Source organism: Mustela putorius, unplaced genomic scaffold (assembly GCF_011764305.1).
Source record: "Mustela putorius furo isolate JIRA1106 unplaced genomic scaffold, ASM1176430v1.1 tig00537335_pilon_pilon_pilon, whole genome shotgun sequence".
Taxonomy (NCBI): Eukaryota; Metazoa; Chordata; class Mammalia; order Carnivora; family Mustelidae; genus Mustela; species Mustela putorius.
In genome coordinates this window covers 3768281-3789707 of record NW_025422457.1, presented here as the reverse complement: position 1 = coordinate 3789707, position 21427 = coordinate 3768281, and the positions used below count along the sequence as shown (strand labels likewise).

General features: G+C 40.2%; 1 protein-coding gene across 1 annotated transcript; it reads left to right on the top strand.

The window, feature by feature from the left end:
• The first annotated feature begins 8203 nt into the window (after positions 1-8203).
• Positions 8204-15663, top strand: APOBEC4 (apolipoprotein B mRNA editing enzyme catalytic polypeptide like 4). The gene is made up of 3 exons (XM_004767940.3): positions 8204-9003; positions 9592-9886; positions 13175-15663. Exon 3 carries the CDS (start codon positions 13205-13207, stop codon positions 14303-14305), a length of 1101 nt encoding a protein of 366 aa, XP_004767997.2. The 5' UTR covers positions 8204-9003; positions 9592-9886; positions 13175-13204; the 3' UTR covers positions 14306-15663.
• Positions 15664-21427: the final 5764 nt, after the last annotated feature.

Genomic DNA, 21427 nt, shown 5'->3' with positions numbered 1-21427 from the left:
CTGCTCAGGGGGGAGCCTGCTTCCTCCTCTCTCTCTCTGCCTGCCTCTCTACCTACTTGTGATCTTTGTCTGTCAAATAAACAAATAAAAATCTTAAAAAAAAAAAAAAAAAGAAGAGTGTCAGAGGGCTCTGGGTTCAAATCCCAGCTCTACCAGTTACTAGCTATCTTATCTTAGCATTAGCCACTTTGAACCTTGGTTTTATTATTTGTAAAACGGAAATTGTAATAATACGCACCTCTTAGGGATGTCAGGCATGTAAACTTTTTGGCACAAAGGAGGCATTCAGTAAGTGTTCCTCTGTGTTCAACGAATGGTATTTTCATTCAAATTCTTTAGCATTTATATTATAAGATAGCCAGAGGAATTAAATAAAATTTAGTGCACTTAGTTAAGCAGAATCACTCCCTAATAGTGACTTAAGTGAAATGGAATAAGTACACAAAAACAATGTCACTCAAAGCTGCCTATGAACCAGGGCCCACCCATATAGTCACACTGTCACAATACAGTCGAAAGTACAAAACTTTTTTTTTTTTTTTTTTTTTTTTTTTAAAGATAAGTACAGAAATCGAAAGTAGCAGAGAGCCCGATTATCCCAGGACCCTGAGATCATGACCTGAGCCGAAACTTTTTAACCCACTGAGCCATAGAAAGAAACTTTGATTTGATGACCCTGTATGATTTACATCAGGAAAAGTGATTTAGAGTTTAAATCTTGCATGGGAGAAAGTTCTAGGATAATTGCTCAGATTAAGGAACTCGAGCCGGAATGCAAAACCACACACTATTTCCTTCATTGAGAAAACCTTACTAGGGAAAAAAGTCAGCCAAGCTAATCACTGTGCTTAGTGACACATTAAAAACTATGAATTACACAGGGGCGCCTGGGTGGCTTAGTCAGTTAAGCGGCTGCCTTCAGCTCCGGTCATGATCCCAGGGTCCTGGGATCGAGCCCTGCATCAGGATCCCTGCTCAGTGGAGAGCCTGCTTCTCCCACCCCTCTGCCTGCTTCTCCCCTACTTGTGCTCCCTATCTCTCTGACAAATAAATTTTTTATAAATCTTAAAAAAAAAAAAGATGAAATGAATCATTTAAAAAACACTACAAATTACATAAATGCTAATGCATTACATTTGAAATTATTCTGCTTATGTGATAATATGGAAGTTGATCACAAACAACAGCTTTACATACTGGCTTATGATGGTCACCTAGGGGAAAAGTTCTGTAGAGAATGTTGGAACTGCTGAATAAATGCTCAGAATTACTGCTGGGTAAGAAACCAGTTTGGGCCCAAGTTTTTAAAGAAAAAGTATATTAGACATTCAGATTTGCCTATTTGTCTGTAATCTTTGTTATGTTAATAACCTTAGTATTTCCAAACATGGAAAAAATTCAACATGTTTTTCAATAGCAGATGACTGAAAAGTCAAAATAAAGATGAGAAGTGTGGAAAAACAGAGTTTCCAGAGATGGTTATGTCATGTTTCATAATTTTAACAACTATTATCAATGCTATAGATAATAATTTTGATAGACAATCTATGTATAGGGAATTCGTGGAACCATAAACTAGTCCTTTCATCAAAAGATAACTTAAATTTAATACAACTACAGGATAAAATATTGGAAGTGGCTACTGATGAATTTTGAAAATATAGTATCACTTGCTTTATTTTTTAAAATTGTTAAAAATGAATACCTTGAGCTTGTGAAATTGCTTTAAAGCCTCTTCTTCTATTCCAATTAGCATACCTCTTACAACTGGCTTTCCCTATTCTAATGCTACCAAAATAAACACAGAATCAGTCTAGATATGATTATATCCTGCAAATAGTGTTGTCCATCAGTTGGACCTAGATTAGATGGAGTAACAAGCAAGAAGCAAGTTGATTGGTCACAATAAAAATTTTATAAGTCAATATACTGATGTTCACAAACTGCATATTTAGGACACTGAACATTGCTATATCCTTCAAAAGCTTTTTGTTTAATATAATTGTTGAATATAATAATAATAACAGTGATTCTCTACTCTAGTCATCTATACATAACACTTTAAATAAACAACACATATGGTTTTGGTAATTCTTTTTTTCTTTTTTTCTGTGTTATGTTTGTTCTGTTTATATTTACATAAAGACAGACATATAGACAAATGGGACAAAAATAACACAAACCCACACACATACGGTCAAATGATCTTTGGTAGTGCCAAGGTGCCAAGAATATGCAATGGGGAAAGGACAGCTCTTCAACAAATGGTGTTAGGAAAACTGGATATCCATATGCAAAAGAATGAAATTGGGGGGCACGTGGGTGGTTCAGTGGGTTAAGCCTCTGCCTTCGGCTCAGGTCATGATCTCAGGGTCCTGGGATCGAGCCCCACAGCAGGCTCTCTGCTCAGCGGGGAGCCTGCTTCTCCCTCTCTCTCTGCTGCTCTCTGCCTACTTGTGATTTCTCTGTCAAATAAACAAATAAAATCTTTTTAAAAAAAATGAAATTGGACCCTTACCCTACACCATGCACATACACCAGAAAAACCCCAAAATGGATTAAAGAGTTAAACATAAGACCTGGAACCATAAAACTCCTAGAAGAAAACACATGGGGAAATCTTTGTAACACTGGTTTGATCAATGATTTCTTGAATATGACATCAAAAGCATGAGCAACAAAAGCAAAAATAGACGGGTGTTCCATTTGCATTTATTGAAATGTGATTTAAAACTTTCATAACTTTTGATCTGTTTATGTCTTTTAATTATTTGTAAAATGAGCTTATGATGTCTATGTCTTTTTTGTTCATTTTTCTATAAAATCACTTTCATTGAATTTTACAAAATGATCAGTGTACGATGGTTGGTAAACTGAAACTGGTCCTTCCCCACAGACAGTCTGAAACCTTTTTTAGAGCATCTGTACAGATTCTGGGAGTAAAGATGGTGGCTTCACCCCGCACTTTGCTCCAGTTTTAGGAGTTACCTAAAGTTTCCTAAATTTTAGGAGTTACCTCTCATTCTAAGCATTTGCTGGTATTTACCTGGGACATCGGAGGAAACCGACATGGAGGAATTCTGCAAATCTGTGAATTTAGCAAATGAACTGTGGTCCAACAGAAAGTTTCCTGCTGGTAAGACTGTGCTGCCACCCTGTGGCCTTTCCATTTATAATCCCAAGCAAGGACATCCATCCTTTGCTTTTTTTTTTTTTTTTTTTTTTTTTTTGTCTTCTTTTCCTCTCTAACCCTAACACTTATCTTGTCCCATTTGTCCTACCTAACTCTCAGTGAGCCCCATGAAATCTACTGAATTCTCTCCTCTCCTTCTTTTCTTCAGTGTAGGTAGCATCTTACTGCTACATAAAAGTGGGCATTATTATTCAGTGTCTACCAAACCACTATGAAAGCAGTGACTTATATAACAACTGGCTATATGCCTTCATAAAAAGGAAAAAAAAAAAAAAAGAGGCAATAAAATATAAGTTATCCAAGTCACCTTAGAGGTAGCAACTAGCAACACACAAGCCTCCTTAGATACACCTCACATTGGGAAGCCAGAACACAGATTAGAAACAATTTTTAGAGTGTTAACCTGAATAAAGGTCTTTTAAATATATATATATCAGTATGAGAGAGTTTGGCCTTTGCAAAGCTTTTTCATTATAATCTCCTATTACTTTGCTACAGATAATATTCACTGTAACTCATCTGACTGAAGATGAAGGATGGCAAGGTAACAAAGGAAGACAGAGGAAAGGAGTCTGTTTGGGGAAATAGATGTTTCTTCAAAGTTCTCCCTTCCTGTACATATCAATTTAGCAGTAAGAATTGTGAGCAGAAACCCCATGATCAAAGTCCTTCGTTTCCTTGTGGCTAGACTCAATTTTATTTTATTTATTTATTTTTTAATAAAGTCTTTTTTTTTTTTAAGATTTTATTTATTTATTCGACAGACAGAGATCACAAGTAAACGGAGAGGCAGGCAGAGAGAGAGAGAGAGGGAGGGAAGCAGGCTCCCTGCTGAGCAGAGAGCCTGATGCGGGACTTGATACCATGACCCTGAGATCATGACCTGAGCCCAAGGCAGCGGCTTAACCCAATGACCCACCCAGGCACCCCTAAACTCAATTTTAAAAATCATTTTTGTGTGGGCACCTGGGTGACTCAACCAGTTGAGTATCTGCCTTGGCTCTCAGGTCATGATCTAAGGGTCCTGGGACGAGCCCTGCTCTGCTCATTTGGGGAGTCTGCTCTGTCTCCCTCTGCCCCTCCCCCTGCTCATGGGTTCACTACCCCCACATACAAACAAAATAAATAAAATTTTAAAAAATCATTTGTGCAACCTTAATGAAGCTTTGTGAAGCTGATCTTCCTTTGGAATTTTCCTACACCTAAGAGATGCAAAAAATGGTGGCTCATGCGAAACAATAAAACTGGATGTTTATCCCACACCATATAAAAAAACCAACACAAAATTAAAGACAAATGTAAATGGTGAAACTATAAAACTACTAAAAGAAAACATAGGAAAAGTGTTCTTGACATTGGTCTTGGTGATGAATTTTTTAATATGACATCAAAAGCAAAAATAAGGGTGCCTGGGTGGCTTAATCGGTTAAGCATCTGACTCTTGCTTTCAGCTCAGGTCCTGATCTCAGAGTCATGGGACTGAGCCCCAAGTCTCAGCGCCAGTCTGCTCAAGATTCTCTGCCTCTCCTTCTCCATTGGCCCTTCTCCCTGCTCTCTTGCTCACTTGTTCTCTCTCCCTCTAAATAAGAAATTAATTTTCTTTAAAAAAGCAAAAATAGGGCGCCTGGGTGGCTCAGTGGGTTAGGCCGCTGCCTTCGGCTCAGGTCATGATCTCAGGGTCCTGGGATCGAGGCCCGCATCGGGCTCTCTGCTCAGCAGGAAGCCTGCTTCCTCCTCTCTCTCTGCCTGCCTCTCTGCCTGCTTGTGATTTCTCTCTGTCAAATAAATAAATAAAATATTTTTTAAAAATAATAATAAAAAGGGGCGCCTGGGTGGCTCAGTGGGTTAAGCCGCTGCCTTCGGCTCAGGTCATGATCTCAGGGTCCTGGGATCGAGTCCCGCATCGGGCTCTCTGCTCGGCAGGGAGCCTGCTTCCTCCTCTCTCTCTCTCTCTGCCTGCCTCTCTGCCTACTTGTGATCTCTCTCTGTCAAATAAATAAATAAAATCTTAAAAAAAATAATAATAATAATAATAATAATAAAAAAAATAAAAATAAAAAAGCAAAAATAGGGGTGCTTGTGGCTCACTTGGTTAAGCATCTGCCTTCAGCTCAGGTCATTATCCCAGGGTCCTGGGATCCGGCCCCACAGAGGCTCCTTGCTCCCTGGGGAACCTGCTCCTCCCACTCCCTCTGCCCCTCCCCACACCTCACTTGCGCTCATTTCTTTCTCTCTCCCAGATAAATAAATAAAATCTTTTTAAAAAAAAATAAAATCTTTTTTAAAAATCAAAAATAGACAAGTAGGACTACATGATGCTAAAAAGCTTCTGCACATCTGAAGAAACTTAATCAACAAGGTATAAAGGCAACCTACAGATGGTGGGAGACACTTGCTAACAAATTTGCTAATATTTGCTAACCCCGATGAGGGACTAATATCCAAAATATATAAGGAATGTGTGTAATAGCAAAAAGAAACCAAATAATTTGACTTTTTAAAAGATTTTATTTATTTATTTGAAAGAAAGAGAGAATGAGAGGGGGAGAAGGTTGGGGGAGAAGCAGACTTCCTGTGGAGCTGGAAGCCTGATGTGGGACTCCAGGATCATGACCTGAGCCAAAGGCAGTCGCTTAACAAACTGAGCCACCCAGGTGCCCCAAACAATCTGATTTTAAATTTTTATTTATTTATTTATTTATCAGAGAGAAAGAGGGGGAGAGAGCAAGCACAGGCAGACAGAATGGCAGGCAGAGGCAGAGGGAGAAGCAGGCTCCCTGCTGAGCAAGGAGCCCGATGTGGGACTCGATCCCAGGATGCTGGGATCATGACCTGAGCCGAAGGCAGCTGCTCAACCAACTGAGCCACCCAGGCGTCCCAAACAATCTGATTTTAAAAATGCCAAAGGAGGGCGCCTGGGTGGCTCACACCCAAACCACCTCACACCTGTTTGGATGGCTATTATCAAAAACACAAAAGAAAACAAGGGTTGGTGATGACACAGAAAAGGGAGCTGTTAGTTGGAATATAAAATGATAGAGCCATGATGGAAAACAATATGGCAATTCCTCAAGAAATTAAAAATAAAACTACCACGAGATCTGGCAATCCCATTTCTGGGTATTTATCCAAAAGAAATGGAATCAGTATCTCAAAGATATGATATCTGCACTCCCATGCTCACTGCAGTATTACCCACCATAGTCAAGGTACGGAAACAACCTAAATGTCCACAGACAGATGAATGAATAAAGAAGATGTGGTACACCCATAAAATGATATATTATTCACCCTTTAAAAAGAAATCCTAGTGGGGCGCCTGGGTGGCTCAGTGGATTAAGCCTCCACCTTCAGCTCAGGTCATAATCCCAGGGTCCTGGGATCAAGCCCCGCATCAGACTCGGCTCAGTGGATAGTCTGCTTCCTCCTCTCTCTCTCACTGCTTCTCTGCCTACCTGTAATCTCTGTCTGTCAAATAAATAAATAAAATCTAAAAAAAAAAAAAAAAAAAAAAAGAAATCCTAGCATCTGCCACAACATGGATGAACCTGAAGGATATTATGCTATGTGAAATAAGCCAGAAACAGAAAGACACATATTGCATAATGCCATTTTTATAGGTGGAATCTAAAATACACTCGTAGAAGCATAGAGTAAAATGTTGTCAGGGTTTGGGGCAAGGGGGAACTGGAGTAATGTTGGTCAATAGGTATAAAGTTTCAGCTTTGTAAGATGACTAAGTTCTGGAGATCTAATGCACAGCATGGCAACTACAGTTAACAATACAATATTGTTTACTTGAAATTTGCTAAGAGGGCAGATCTTACATGTTCTCATGCAAACCCCCCAAAAAGATAACTCTATGTGGTTATAGATATGTTAATTATCTTGATTGCTGTAACCATTTCACAGTGTATAAGCTTATCAAAAGATCAAGCTGTACACCCTAAATATACACAATTTTTATTTGTCAATTAAAACTCAATAGAGCTGTTTTTAAAACTGGTGGCTATGTGGGATTGCCTAAACCTGAAATTAACCTAAAATCCAATTGGTAAATATGTCAGTGGATAGAAACTCATTTTTAAGGGGATTTTTTTTTAAGATTTATTTATTTATTTGAGAGAGAGAATCTTGATCAGACACCATACTCAGCACAGAGCCTGACACAGGGCTCAGCCCAGAGTTCATGACCTGAGCATATGTCCAGAGTCGGATGCTTAACCAACTGAGCCACTCAGGCGCCCCTTCAGGGAACATTTTTAAATGGGATGTCATTTATTAATGTTAAATAAAGATGGAATCTTGATCTTAAATTTACAAGTTCATCGAGCTAGGAGATGCCAGGAAGACGGATGCAGGAAGGGAGCACAACGGAGGCATGCTCAGTGGCCACGGCGGCGAAGGGACCAATAGCGAGTTGTCCCGGAAGCAAGCATGAAAGAATATGTAACCGAAAAATAGTTAGGTGAGACCCTTAAAAGGCAAAGATCAACATAAAACATCTAAACCAGAAGGAGTCCCCTCAAGCCTCAAGGAGAAAGGACAGATGCTGTTGGGGAGACTGGGAGTTTGACTGAGAAACTAGCTAAGAGTGGTTAAGGCTGCTTGCAGGAAGCCTTCTAGGTGCTTCCATTGTCCCTGCTGCGCTATTTTCAGCACAGGAAATGTGTTGAAGAACTTTGGGGTGACACTGGGGAGGGTATGGGCTATGGTGAGGGCTGTGAAATGTGTAAGCTTCATGACCCACAGACCTGTACCCCTGGGACAAATAATACATTATATGTTAACAAAAATAATTTTTAAAAAAACTTTGAGGTGGTAACTAATGGAAATACACAGTAGTGATCATCACTTGTTCCTTCAAGTGGCCTGAGGAAGAGGAAAGAGGGAATAATTGGTAGTGAGCACAGTGAGTCATGACCATCGACATGTCCAGTGTCCTAGGAGAAGACGTAGGAGGCGGGGCAAGGGAACAGAACAGAGCAGGCCGAGTGGCTCTTCCGTTGGCTATGAACAAGGAGCCACCACGATCCAGGGGGCGGGTTTGCCTTAAACTGGAGGGAAACAGATACATACCAACTGCAAGAGTCTCCCAGGGAATCTGTAAGAAGAGAGAGACTGCTGGCCCAGATCTGGACACACTGAAGAGCTCTCCCTTCAGAGGCTGTGGACCTATTAGTAGTAAGTGCCTCCCTTTGGGGAGATCGAGTCTCTGCTCCCTCTCACCAAAACACAAACTTCCTAAGAAAGGGCCCTGGCGTATCTACATGCAACGGAACCAGTGAATTGTGTCCACACACCACCAGGCCCGGCACCTGATCTAGATCAGGACAAAGATGCTGAGGAGCAGGACCTCAGAGCTTGATTCTTACAGCCAGAGGGAGAAAACCCCCAAGATGTTCCCTGCAATCGTCAGCAAGTGTGCTTTCATGCAGACAGGAATATGCATTCATGTATATTTTCATCTTCGGAACAGGTGGTTTGAAATGCAAATAAAGTAATAAGTGTCAGAGCCGTATCCTAGCAGTAGCTACTTTGCAAACGTTACCATGGCACCGATTCAACACTGTTCTTAGAGGCAGCCACACCTCAGCAAGGTTTTTCTAACTTGGGACAGCAAAGTTCAAAGGAACTAACAGACACAAACTGCAAAAGAGTCCCGAACCGATTGGGGAGGTGAAGCTCGCCAGCACGACCAGCCTCCGGAGCCCCTCGAAACAGGGCATGGTACTGAAAGGAGGAAAAAAGGGAGCGGACCATCTTCTAGAACACCTGGAATGTTATCCAAGCCTGGAGACAAAATGATGGTAATTATAACTGCTAGCATTTGTTTTTAGCTGCTAACAGATTGTGCACAGATTGGGAAGGGCAAACTCCATTCTCCCACTACGCCAGTGCAAACTGTGCTTTACCAGTACTCACTAATCCTAGCTGGGGGTGAAGAGAGTGCAGATTGTCCTCATGTATGCCTCATTTATGTTAAAGGAAGGAAGGCTGTTGTCCCAAGGCTGCAGTCCAGGGGCCACTCACAACCAGTAGCAAGGCGCTGGGTTCTATAGATCTCTGCTTCTTACTAGTAGACCTGCTCTACCGAAGGCATCATGCCTTTCCCAAGCACGGCCAAAGGTGGAGGGGGAAAGGACGAGGTAGTAGGGACAGAGGATGCTGGGGAGACAAGTCTCAGCCAACCTGGCCTATGAACCAACTAAGATTCCCTGAATCTGGTCCTGGGCTCAACAGGGTATGCCCCTGCCTGGGTAGAGGCAGAGTGAATGGGCGGATAAGCAGAAGTGAATGATACAAAAGAGTCTGTGATCATTGGCCAACTGATGATACAAATCACCAATTCTCTAAGAGTTCAAAGCTGACGGAGGTCTTTTCTGCTTCCCTCTCAGATGAAGGTGATCCAAGAAAAGTCTTCGAAAGACCCTCTGAAAAAGTGGAGGCTCCACCCATGGGGAACCACAGCTGACTGACAGTGAAAAGCAAGAATGAACCTCCAGAGTTCGCCCACCCCTGTGCCCTATGGAGGCCACCAGTCCTTAAGATCTCCTTAAAGACAGGAAGGATGCATCCTTCCCAGCTAAAACAGCAGACGGAGTACAAAGAGAAGAGTACTTAGAAAAACAGCTGGGACTTCCCATACTGCCTTTATTTTGAAAGATACAAAGACTTCTGCTTCCCATAAGGGTAAGTGTGGGATGATTAAGTGTAGTTAACTCCACCCATCCCATCCACCCTAAAACAGGCAGACAAAGGCCTCATGTTACTGTTTCCGGAACATTCCAGTCGAATCATGGGGGACTTAAAACTGCAGTCTGAGTAGTCCCTTGGATATAGGCTGTGCCACCCAACAGCAGACCACATCCAAGGCCCCAGATTCAAAAGCAAGTGGGACTCTGGGCTTGGTTTCAATAAGTTTTGATATTCAGAGACATCTATCTGGTCTGATGGGTAAGGCTGAAAGAGGAGGAAATCCAGGGAGAAAACAGTGCCCAGGATCAACCCAAGATGGTGTGAGGCTCCAGGTCATGCATTCGTTGCCAAAAGGGGAAGAAAAGAAAGTCCGGGACCCAGAGGAAAAGATAGGCAAGGGCTGGGAGGCCTCGGGGCACGAATTCAGTCACGCCAGGAAAGTGCAGAACTGAGGAGGACACTGAGGTAAATGTCTGACCCTATGGACTAAATTGGACAGGACAGAGATTAGGAGAAACCTGGAATTTGATGGGTTTGTGGCATCCGGAATTACTGCAAAGACATCAGCCATTAGGAAAATCGTGGCATGAGTAAATCACACTCCCTCGACAGCAGGACTGAGACTCCTAAACCATTTTCTGCCCAGGACAGGTTGGCAAAGGGGCGCTGCAGGTTTCAGTGGTACCAAATACAGCAGGGACGGAGCTGACTGGGGTTGAGGAAGAAAGAAGTTGATCCAAGTGCTTCCATATGAAAATTGTAATAAATACTCCCAAAATGACAAATTCGATTTTGGAAAGTGAGAAATATATTTTCTTTTGTTTTGTAATGGTCAGTTTATCTCTCTTTAATTTTCTGCTTTATCTGTGCTGTTGCCTGGACAAAGAGTTAAATGTAAAAGATAAAACCATACATACTAGAAAAAAAATATGGGGAATACTTAACTCCTCTTTGATGGGGAAGTCTTTTCCAAATACAACAGTAAAAAATCTTAAGGGCGAAGATAAGACCATAGAAAAATGTAAAAATTGGTATAATTAAAAATGCCATCAGCATAATCAATGGCTCCATAAACCAGGTAAAATACTTGCAAAAATTATGTCAGCTAATATTCTTAATACAAAAAGAGTTCCTGCGGGGTGCCTGGGTGGCTCAGTGGGTTAAAGCCTCTGCCTTCAGCTCTGGTCATGATCTCAGGGTCCTGGGATGGAGCCCTGCATCAGGCTCTCTGCTCAGCAGGGAGCCCTCTTCTCCCTCTCTCTCTGCCTGCCTCTCTGCCTTCTTGTGATCTCTGTCTGTCAAATAAATAAATAAAATCTTTAAAAAACAAAAACAAACCAAACCAAAGAGAGTTCTTGCAAATCAGTAAGGAAATCCTCCACAAAGCGCTTGGGGGGGGGGGCGGATCAGAGATATTTCACAGAAGGATAAATATTACAGACCAATAAGCATGTGAAAATGTGTTCAACCTCATGAGGAATTGAAAAGGTCCAAATTATAGCCAAAAAGGGATACGGATGCTCACTCCTCAAATGGGCAAAGGAGGATGAGATAGAATTGGGACACCATCCTAAGAAGCAATCTGACAAAGTCTGAGCTAATAATACAACTTTAGTAATCTATACTAAAAGAAAAGAAAAACACAACTTTATTTCCAGAAATGCTCATTGAAGTGTTATTTATAATAATAAAAAGAGGCAAGAACCAGAATATTTGATTACATATTTGTTGCATAATAAAATACTAATTAGCCATGAATATTGCTTTTTGAAAACTTTTTAATAACATGGGGAAGTACTCATGACCTATACTAAGTGAGAAGCGAAGTATAAAACATGATTTTATTTCTGTTGTGAATAACAAACACGTAGCAAAAAGACTGGAGGGAAAAGACATGTTAACAGTTAGGGAACATAAACTGAGATAAATCAGTATGAGTTTTTATTTTTCCCTGTATATATTAGCATTTTTAAAAATATCCTACAAGAAATACATAATACTTGAATAATACAAAGTTATTGAAAAATGTTCTTGAAACTATATTAGAATGCCCTAGGTTGCTGCGTGGGAACAATGTAACTGAGTAATTTTTGCTTTAAAGGAAAAAAATCATTACTTACAGACCTCAACTTTTGTGGTTTAACATCCCAGAAACTATTCACTTGAAATATCCTAAAGAACCATATGTGCTTTCCAGAATGGTAAAGTTTCCAAAATGTTCTAACAAGACCCACCCACTGGAAATAAAACCCTCAAATAGCAAAGTGTTCACTTCCCAAAGAATACTCAAATGGCATTCCCACGAGAAGTCTCCACCAGTAACCATGATCCTTTCCCCAAAAGGATAATTAGCTTCAATTTACTGCCACTGATCTGAAGAAACAGCTGATTTTAAATGCAAGCACATTCAAAACCTATGCAGATAATTAGATAATATCATTCAAGAAAGGGACAAAGGAAGAACATTACAAACAAAACTGCAAAACCCCCGCTTGTTTAGGCTTTCAAAAACAAGAATTGTTTAGATAATCCCGGGATTTGTACTATCACTATTAAGAGCTAATCTTTAGTGAGTCCTTAACATGAGTCAGGCACATAATAAAGCATTTTATATGTATTCTATTATTCAACCCTCCAGATAACCTTTTACTGAGAGGTGGGTACAATTCTCATCCTCACTTTATAGACTCTTGTGTATAAAGCTGTGACTCCCAGACTTTAAACAACTTGCAGAAAGTCACTGAGCCGGTAAGGGGCAGAGCCCAGATTTGAAACAAGGCAGTCTGTTTCCAGAACTTGCACTGTTAACCCATTTGCTGTGTCGTCTCACAATCTGTGAAACAGGTAAAGCTGCATTATGCCTTTCTTTTTCATCTCCTCCCCACACCCCAAGAATCTCAATGAACAAAGATGAATCTTGAGCTTCCTCATCTATGCCTATATATAACTATCTTTTAAAATCAAAGACGCTGGGCACCTGGGTGGCTCAGTGGGTTGAAGCCTCTGCTTTCGACTCAGGTCATGATCCCAGGGTCCTGGAATCGAGCCCCACAACCGGTTCCCTGCTCAACAGGGAGCCTGCCTCCCTCTCTCTCTCTCTGCCTGCCTCTGCCTACGAGTGTTCTCTGTCAAATAAATAAATAAAATCTTTAAAAAAATAAATAAAAGATGCTATACCTATTGTGCTACCTTCTTTAAAGAAAAGTATGGCTCAATAAATCAGTGCATTTTCTTTAGTTTTTCCTACACTGGTTTTACGTATAATTTCTTTTCCTTGTTTAGGGTTGCAGCTAGAAGACCATAAATCTAGCAATGGAACCTATATATGAAGAATACCTAGCAAATCGTGGAACAATAGTAAAACCTTATTACTGGCTGAGCTTCTCTCTAGACTGTTCGAACTGTCCTTACCATATTCGGACAGGAGAAGAAGCAAGAGTTCCCTATACAGAATTTCATCAGATTTTTGGATTCCCTTATGGGCCAGTGTATCCTCAAACAAAGCACCTCACATTTTATGAGCTAAAAACTTCTTCTGGAAGCCTGGTGCAAAAGGGCCACGCTAGCAGTTGCACTGAAAACAATACCCATCCAGAATCGATGCTATTCGAGATGAATTGTTATTTTGACGCAGCCCGACACAAAAACAATGCTATCAGGCATATCATTCTGTATTCCAACAACTCTCCTTGTAATGAAGCCAACCACTGCTGCATCAGCAAAATGTACAATTTCTTAATAATGTATCCAGATGTTACTCTCAGCATTTACTTTTCTCAGCTCTATCATACTGAGGCCGAATTTCCTGCCTCGGCGTGGAACCGGGAAGCTCTCCGGAGCCTGGCCAGTTTATGGCCACAGGTCACCTTGAGCCCAATAAGTGGTGGAATTTGGCATTCTCTCCTCAACAGCTTTGTGAGTGGTGTCTCAGGACCCACTGTTTTCCAGCCCATTTTAACCAGGAGAGCACTGGCTGATAGGCACAACGCATATGAAATCAACAGGATAACAGGAGTGAAACCTTATTTCACTGATGTTCTTCCCCAGACAAAAGAGAATCAGAACATAAAAGCTCAGGCGGCTTTAGAGAGCTACCCCTTCAACAAGGTCTTTCCTGGGCAGAATCTTCAAGTGACACGTGGACAACCGCAACCCAATCTGACCCCAGACCTCAGAGTTCCTGTCGTTTTTGTGTTGGTGCCTTTCAGAGACCTACCACCAATCCATGTGCGTCAAAATGCACACAAACCCAGGATTATTGTGAGGCACTTAAATATGCCTCAAATGTCATTCCTGGACACCAAGGACCCCAGAAGGCCTCCCATGGGAACGCCAGTGGAGAGAGTGGAAATCACGGAGCAGGTTGCAAGTACCAAAGAAGCAGATGAAAAGAAGAAGAAAGGGAAAAAATAAAATCTATATTTCTACAACATGAGACCAAACAACTACGAGAGGACAAATTCAATAGCAAAGAAAAATCTTGGGTCTGATCCAAGATGGGAGATGAACTGATACACTAAAAGCAAAACCTGAAATATTTGCTATCTCAACTGCTATAAAGCTACCCAACTTTTACCATAATCCAAGATGTTTTCATAAGCAACTTGACCTCTCTCCTTTATTTTGAAAGCGACAGTATCATTAGTACCTTATTAATACTTTGGTGTGGAAAAGAAAACGTCATTATTCTAGTCTACCCACCCATCTTTCCATCGAAAAAGGCCATGGACTAAACAGCTTCCTAAATTGGTTTTAGTATAAAAATTTACTGTAAAATTGGAAAACAGCCTGAAGTTACTGACATTAAGTACTGTCTGCAAAAGCAAATCAGTGATTTTCCATTAATTGTTAATCATGAACAGAAGACCTTAGGCAGTCCATTTTTTTCCTAAAGTGATTCAAAATAGTTTTTTATGTAAAAAAAAAAAAAAAAAACTCTTTTGCTAATTGATCATATATAGCTGCAAAAATTGATTTTTGAAACCTAGTCACCTGCTCAATGTTGATTTTTCCCAGAACAGATCTCTCCTTCCTGATCAGACAACAGAGGCAGGATGATACATGAGACCCTGCAAAGGCTCCTTCCATCACACACCATGTAAAATCCAAGCTGCTCTTCCGGGCTGTGAAGGCTCCCTCTCTACCTTCCAGCTACCCAATCTCATCGCAAGATTGTAAATTCCTACTGGTCAGGCACCTCCCTCTCCCTCTATGGTTTTCCCTTAGAATCTAGCCAAGTATCCAGGCATAATGCAGGTTGCAAGGTTGTGAATCTACATCTCAATAATGTTACCAATCACTGCTTTCCAACACTCCATACTCATTCCAACAAAGAGCTTGCTTAACCATCCTGCAATGGACATCATTTCTTTTTTAAGATTTTATTTATTTATTTGACAGAGAGAGATCACAAGTAAGCAGAGAGGCAGGCAGAGAGAGAGGAGGAAGCAGGCTCCCCGCTGAGCAGAGTCTCCAATGCGGGGCTTGATCCCAGGACCCTAAGATCGTGACCCGAGCCGAAGGCAGAGGCTTAACCCACTGAGCCACCAGGCACCCCTGGACATCATTTTTTTGTTAGCACCCATTCCCCCTTTTTCTGATATAGCGCCACAATGCATAATTTGTTTTACTTCCCTTTTCTCTAACCTCTTCTCTTTTCAGCAGTGTATATCTATACCGTCTCTTAAAATCTTGCTCGAAACACACTTCTAGGAAGTGCTCCTTGAATAACCATCTGAGCATGTACATTAAAACACTTTCTGTTTAATTCACTCATTAATGCGGCCTCACTTTTTTTACATATTTCTAAATATGTAAAAACATATTCCGAGAAAAATGTATATCCATTTGTAACTGGCTACCAAATTTTTTCTTTTTAAAAAAAAAAGATTTGCCTATTTTTAGAGAGAGAGAGCATGCATGGTGGGAAGGGGCAGAGGGAGGGAGACTCTCAAACAGACTCCCCACTGAGCATGGCCCTCCCGCCCCCCACCCAATGTGGGCTCCACCTCACCCGGAGATCATGACCTGAGCTAAAATCAAGAGTCAGACACTCAACCAACAGAGCCACCCAGGCACCCCAAATTTTTTCTTAAGTATGTAAAAGTAATGCTAAGTTAATAAGATACTTTTGCCATTAAAAAAAGCTTAAAGCAGATGGGGTAACTGAGTGAAGGGCATTGGGGAAGGTATATGTTATAATGAGAACTGGACATTGTATAAGACTGATGAATCACAGACCTGTACCCCTGAAGCCAATAATACATTATATGTTACTTAATTGAATTTAAATTTTAAAAAGGAAAACTTTGTTTTTAATTTTTAAACATAATAATAGGGGTGTTTGGGTGGCTCAGTGGGTTAAGCCTCTGCCTTCAGCTTGGGTCATGATCTCAGGGTTCTGGGATCGAGCCCTGCATCGGGCTCTCTGCTCAGCAGGGAGCCTGCTTCCTCCTCTCTCTGCCTGCCTCTCTGCCTACTTGTGATCTCTCTCTCTGTGAAATAAATAAATAAAATCTTTAAAAAAAAATAAAAATAAATTAAAAGCTTAAAGCACATAGTAGTACTCCATGTCAAAGGAGGAAGTGGAGGAGGAGAAGGAAAAGAAAATAAAAATGTTTAGAATAGAAATTTCTATTGTGATTAAAATAAACATCATTAAAATTTTTTTAAAGAATATTCTCTTGTTAATGTGAAAATTTTTATAGAATTATTGGAATATAATTATGTTGTAGTATATAGTAATTATTATTTTATAAAGTACTGAAGTTTATTATAAGATTATGAAACCATCTGTTTACAATTTGGGATGTAGAGTCAAAAGAAAAAAAAAAGACCCAATGTGACAAATTCAGCATCTCTATCCAGGTGGGCAACTGAGCTAAGAACATTGGCAAATCTGAAGGTTTGGGGAACTGGCTCTGAAGCCTCTTGCCAGGCTGGCTGGTGATGTCCTGCAGCAGTTGGGAAGGACCTGCCCACCTTACAGGCCTCTCAAAAAAAAGGGAAAAAGTAGATTCAAATAGTTACCATGAACTCTATCTACAAAGTGGTCAAAAGACATAACAATCGGGCTACAAGCATTCAGTTAAAAACCAAGTCTGAAGGGAGCCTGGGTGGCTCAGTCAGCTAAGATCCAACTTGTGATCTCAGCTCAGGCCATGATTTCAGGGTTCTGAGACTGAGCCCCAAGCTGGGCTCCATACTCAGCACAGAGTCTACTTGGATTCTTTTTTTTTTTTTTTTAAGATTTTATTTATTTATTTGACAGAGAGAGATCACAAGTAGATGGAGAGGCAGGCAGAAAGAGAGAAATATAGGGAAGCAGGCTCCCTGCTGAGCAGAGAGCCCGATGCAGGACTCGATCCCAGGACCCTGAGATCATGACCTGAGCCGAAGGCAGCGGCTTAACCCACTGAGCCACCCAGGCGGCCATCTACTTGGATTCTCTTTCTCTCTCTCTCTCCCCCCTCTGATCTTCCTCCCACTCACACTCTCTCCCACTCTCCCTAAAAAAATAAATAAATCTTTAGAAGAAACATTTAAGAAAAAAAACATAGTCTGAAATCTGAGATGAATTTGTATTTCAATAGTATATAACAAAGGGAAAAGTGTTGCCTGAACTATAGGACAGGAAAGCCTCTTTTGGCAGTTAAATTTTTGTACTAGTTAGATATCTGGTGCTAGGAAGAATGTCACTGACAGGTCATGAGTCCTGGCCAGTATAGTCAAGCCTTCAAGAGACTATTAAGAGAGCATAAATATATAGGGCCCTAGGCATGTAGCCTCTCTCTCCCCTTCGGTAAAACAAGATACCAACGAGATACCAACGAGCTCATACATAATGTCCTTTCAGCTCTACCCATACTAAGATGGCTTAGATCAGAAGAATAGATCCACAGAGCAAGTGTTCACAGTGCAGTGGTTACACTTCTTAATCACCACATAACGGATTCCTGGTCACATCTGGCTGGCCCGGGGACTTAGGGAAGCGTCAAAGTGGGAACGCTCCACCTCTCTTCAGCACACTGGCGTTACTGATAGTGAAGAATTTTCACTGCTCCCACACTTAGGGAAACTCCAATAAAGAAAACACAAGCCAATAAATTACGCAGCTAGTGGTGGGTGACTTAAAGGAGGAAGGGGGCTATATCCCAAGAAACTTATGAAAAAGGGGAACATTACCTTTGTGGATCTACCATGCTGCAGGTTTGGCTCTTAGTCTGTAGGCTCAGCTACCTGCTTAGTCAGTACAGAGAGTGAATCTATCTATCTGTATCTATCTGTAATGAATCAGGAAGACCTTGATTAGTTAAGCTCCCAAGATAGACATGTAAAAACAGAAGGCTAACGTACTGATTTCCAGTGAGACTTAACAACGGGATATGCAACCAGATAATTCAAACAGTCTTGTCTATACAACCTCTACGTTGTATAGATGCTACGTGAGAAGCCAAGTTATTTTTTTTTTTAAGGTTGCTTTGTGGATTAGGGGAGTTCATTATTTGAATCAAATGTTTAGTGCCATCACTGCTTACCAGCTGCTTACCAGAGACACTGTGCCTAAAACGGTGGGCTCTGCCCAAGGACTCCAACCCCCAGACAGTGTTGAAGGGGGCCGAGACTGTAAGAGACCACAGAAACCGTTATAACCAACTCCTGTCATGACTAGTACAGATTCTCTACAGATGTTAATGTTTTATCAAGCTACCATCTAATCCTGTTGGCTTGGGAGCAAATCCTATCTGTTACTGTGTAACAGTAGTTTTTTGATTCAAAGCACATGAAATCCAAAAAATTTAGCTCAAACAATATCATGTTATGCATCTTATTTCCAAAGGTTTTAAAGAAAGCTGCATGGTGACTTACACTAATTAAGAATAATATTATTACTGCCTAACATTTAGTGAGAACTGTATGTCAGGCGCTTTTCTAAACAGTTACATGTATTAACTCATTTAACTCTCCCAATAATCCCATGAGGTAGGTATTACTAAAATATCTATTTTCTTTTTTTAAAGATTTTTTTTTCTTTTTAGATTTTATTTATTTATTTGACAGACAAAGATAACAAGAAGGCAGAGAAGCAGGTGGGGGTGGGGGGGTGAGAAGCAAGCTCCCGGCTGAGCAGAGAGCCCAATGTGGGACTCCATCCCAGGACCCCAGGATCACGACCTGAGCCGAAGGCAGAGGCTTTAACCCACTGAGCCACCCAGGCGCCCCTAAAATATCTATTTTCATATAAGAAAATTGCACCACAGAAAGCTCATGGAGTAAAGGCTGAGCTAAGGGCAAACCCAGGAGCTCTAACTCCAGAATCCCCGTTCTTAATCACTACGCTTTAAGGGCTCTCAAAATAGCAACAAAATGGACTCAGTACGAAGCCTGGGATCAATATCCATTTTTACCTGCACTGAGGCCTTTCTGTAGTTCTGCTCAGACTACTGTATCAATAGGCATCCTGTAGACTATGGGAGCTAGGGAGGCTGGGTGGGCTGGGCTGGAGAACTTCAGGAGCTCTAGATCCCACGGTCTGAGCACCCTCCCCATCCCCAACTCTTGTTTTAGCTGGAGCCTCATACCAAATATACACCCTAAGATTACCTTTACTTGATGTCTCTGACTCTCAGGGATGTAGCAAATCAGAGAGACCTAAGGCAATGGAACATCGTTTTATTACCCTATTTAGTTAATTAAATGGAATTGGTGCCTCAAAAAATTAAAAAGAGAATTATGTGATCCAGCAATTCTTCTTCTGAGTACATAACCAAAAGAATTGAAAATGGGGTCTCGGGTATTTATATAACCATATTCATAGCAGCATTATTCATAAGAGCCATAAGTAATCCAAGTGTCCCTCAATAGATGAATGGATAGAGAGAATGTCGAATATACATACAATGGAATACTACTCAGCCTTGTAAAGGAATGACGTCCTGATACATGCTACAGTTGTGAATGAATCTTGAGGAAATCAAATTAAGTGAAATAAGCCAGCCACAGAAACGAACAAAGTACTGTATGAATCCACTAATATGAGATCCCTAGAGCTATCAAATTTATAGAGACAGTAAGATGGCTATCGTTCAGAGCTGGGGGGAGGAGTGGGGAATGGGGAGTTATTGTTTAATGGGTACAGGGTCCAGATCTGTAAGATAAAAAAGGTCTGGATACGGATAGTGGTAATGGTTGTACAATAATGTGAACATAATTAATAATACTTAGAGGTACACTTAAAAATGGTAAGACAGTAAATTGTTATGTGTATTTTGCTACAACTTGAAAAAAATTAAGTGGAATTATTCATCAACACGTACTGATCTCTTCCTATACCAAAAAAAGTGACATCTTTTGTGACAGACTAAATATTAGGTAACAGGCTCTATGTCTAGTCTCAAAATACTGAGATAAGGTTGGACAAGACCTGAAAAACACATGTCTTTTAAAAAATCATTACAATAATAAGATTTTTTAAGATTTTTTAAGTTCACAGTTTAGAGTTCATTTCAAGCTATTGAAACCTTGGTGTAGGTTTATTGGGACCTTGATACCTAGTTATATCCTTATTTTTAACACAAAGGTAAGCAGCACAGTTGGGAATAGTGAGAAAGACTTGTGGTGATTAAAAGCACAAGATTTGGAATCTGACATAACCTCTCTCAGTCTTAGATTTTTGATCCATAAAATGGACACACTAACTTCTAAGTCCTAGAGCTACTCTGATAATTAAATAAATAGATTGTTTACCATGTCTAACACAAAACAAACATCAAGCAGTCACTATTAATAAAATATTAATAGAACAAGGATAGACAGTAGAAAAAGTAGGAATTGCAGGATCTTTCAAATTCTATCAAAACCATAAATTTTATTTTCTATAAGAAGTAACAATATATTACTAGGATTTGTAACAATCATGTTAGGGGAAGGAAAAAAGTTTGATTTTAATATTTTGCTTAAAGCAACAAGAGAAGCAATAAGTCCATGGTCATGCAAGATATTAAAATAATTGTAAGAAAATATTTTGTGCAACTTTTTGCAAAAAAAAACTGGCAATCTAGATAGAATGCATGATATATTATGAAAATATAAATTATAAAATTGACTCAAAAAGAGAGAAAAACCAAACAAGTCAATAACCACAGAAGAGAGAGATGATCAAAGATCTAACCCTAAAAATATGAGCAAGTCGAGATAATTTTGCAAGCCTATTTTAGAACTCTCAAAGAAAAAAGAGCATAGTAATTTTCTAATCATATTTTTCCAGAGCATAGAAGAGAAGGCAGAAATCTTCTCAACTCATCTTACAAAGCTATACTAATTCTAATATCAAAATTGAATAGAGATGGCAAAGAATAATATGGGGCAATCTCACTTACATGTATTGATTCTGAAATCACGTAAACAAAATATAAACTAATCGAAACTATCAAGTAATTAACCACAACTATCAAGTAAATAACCACAATCTATTCCTAGAAATGCGGGAATGGTTCAGTGCAAAAAAATATAAATAGATAGGGGCACCTGGGTGAT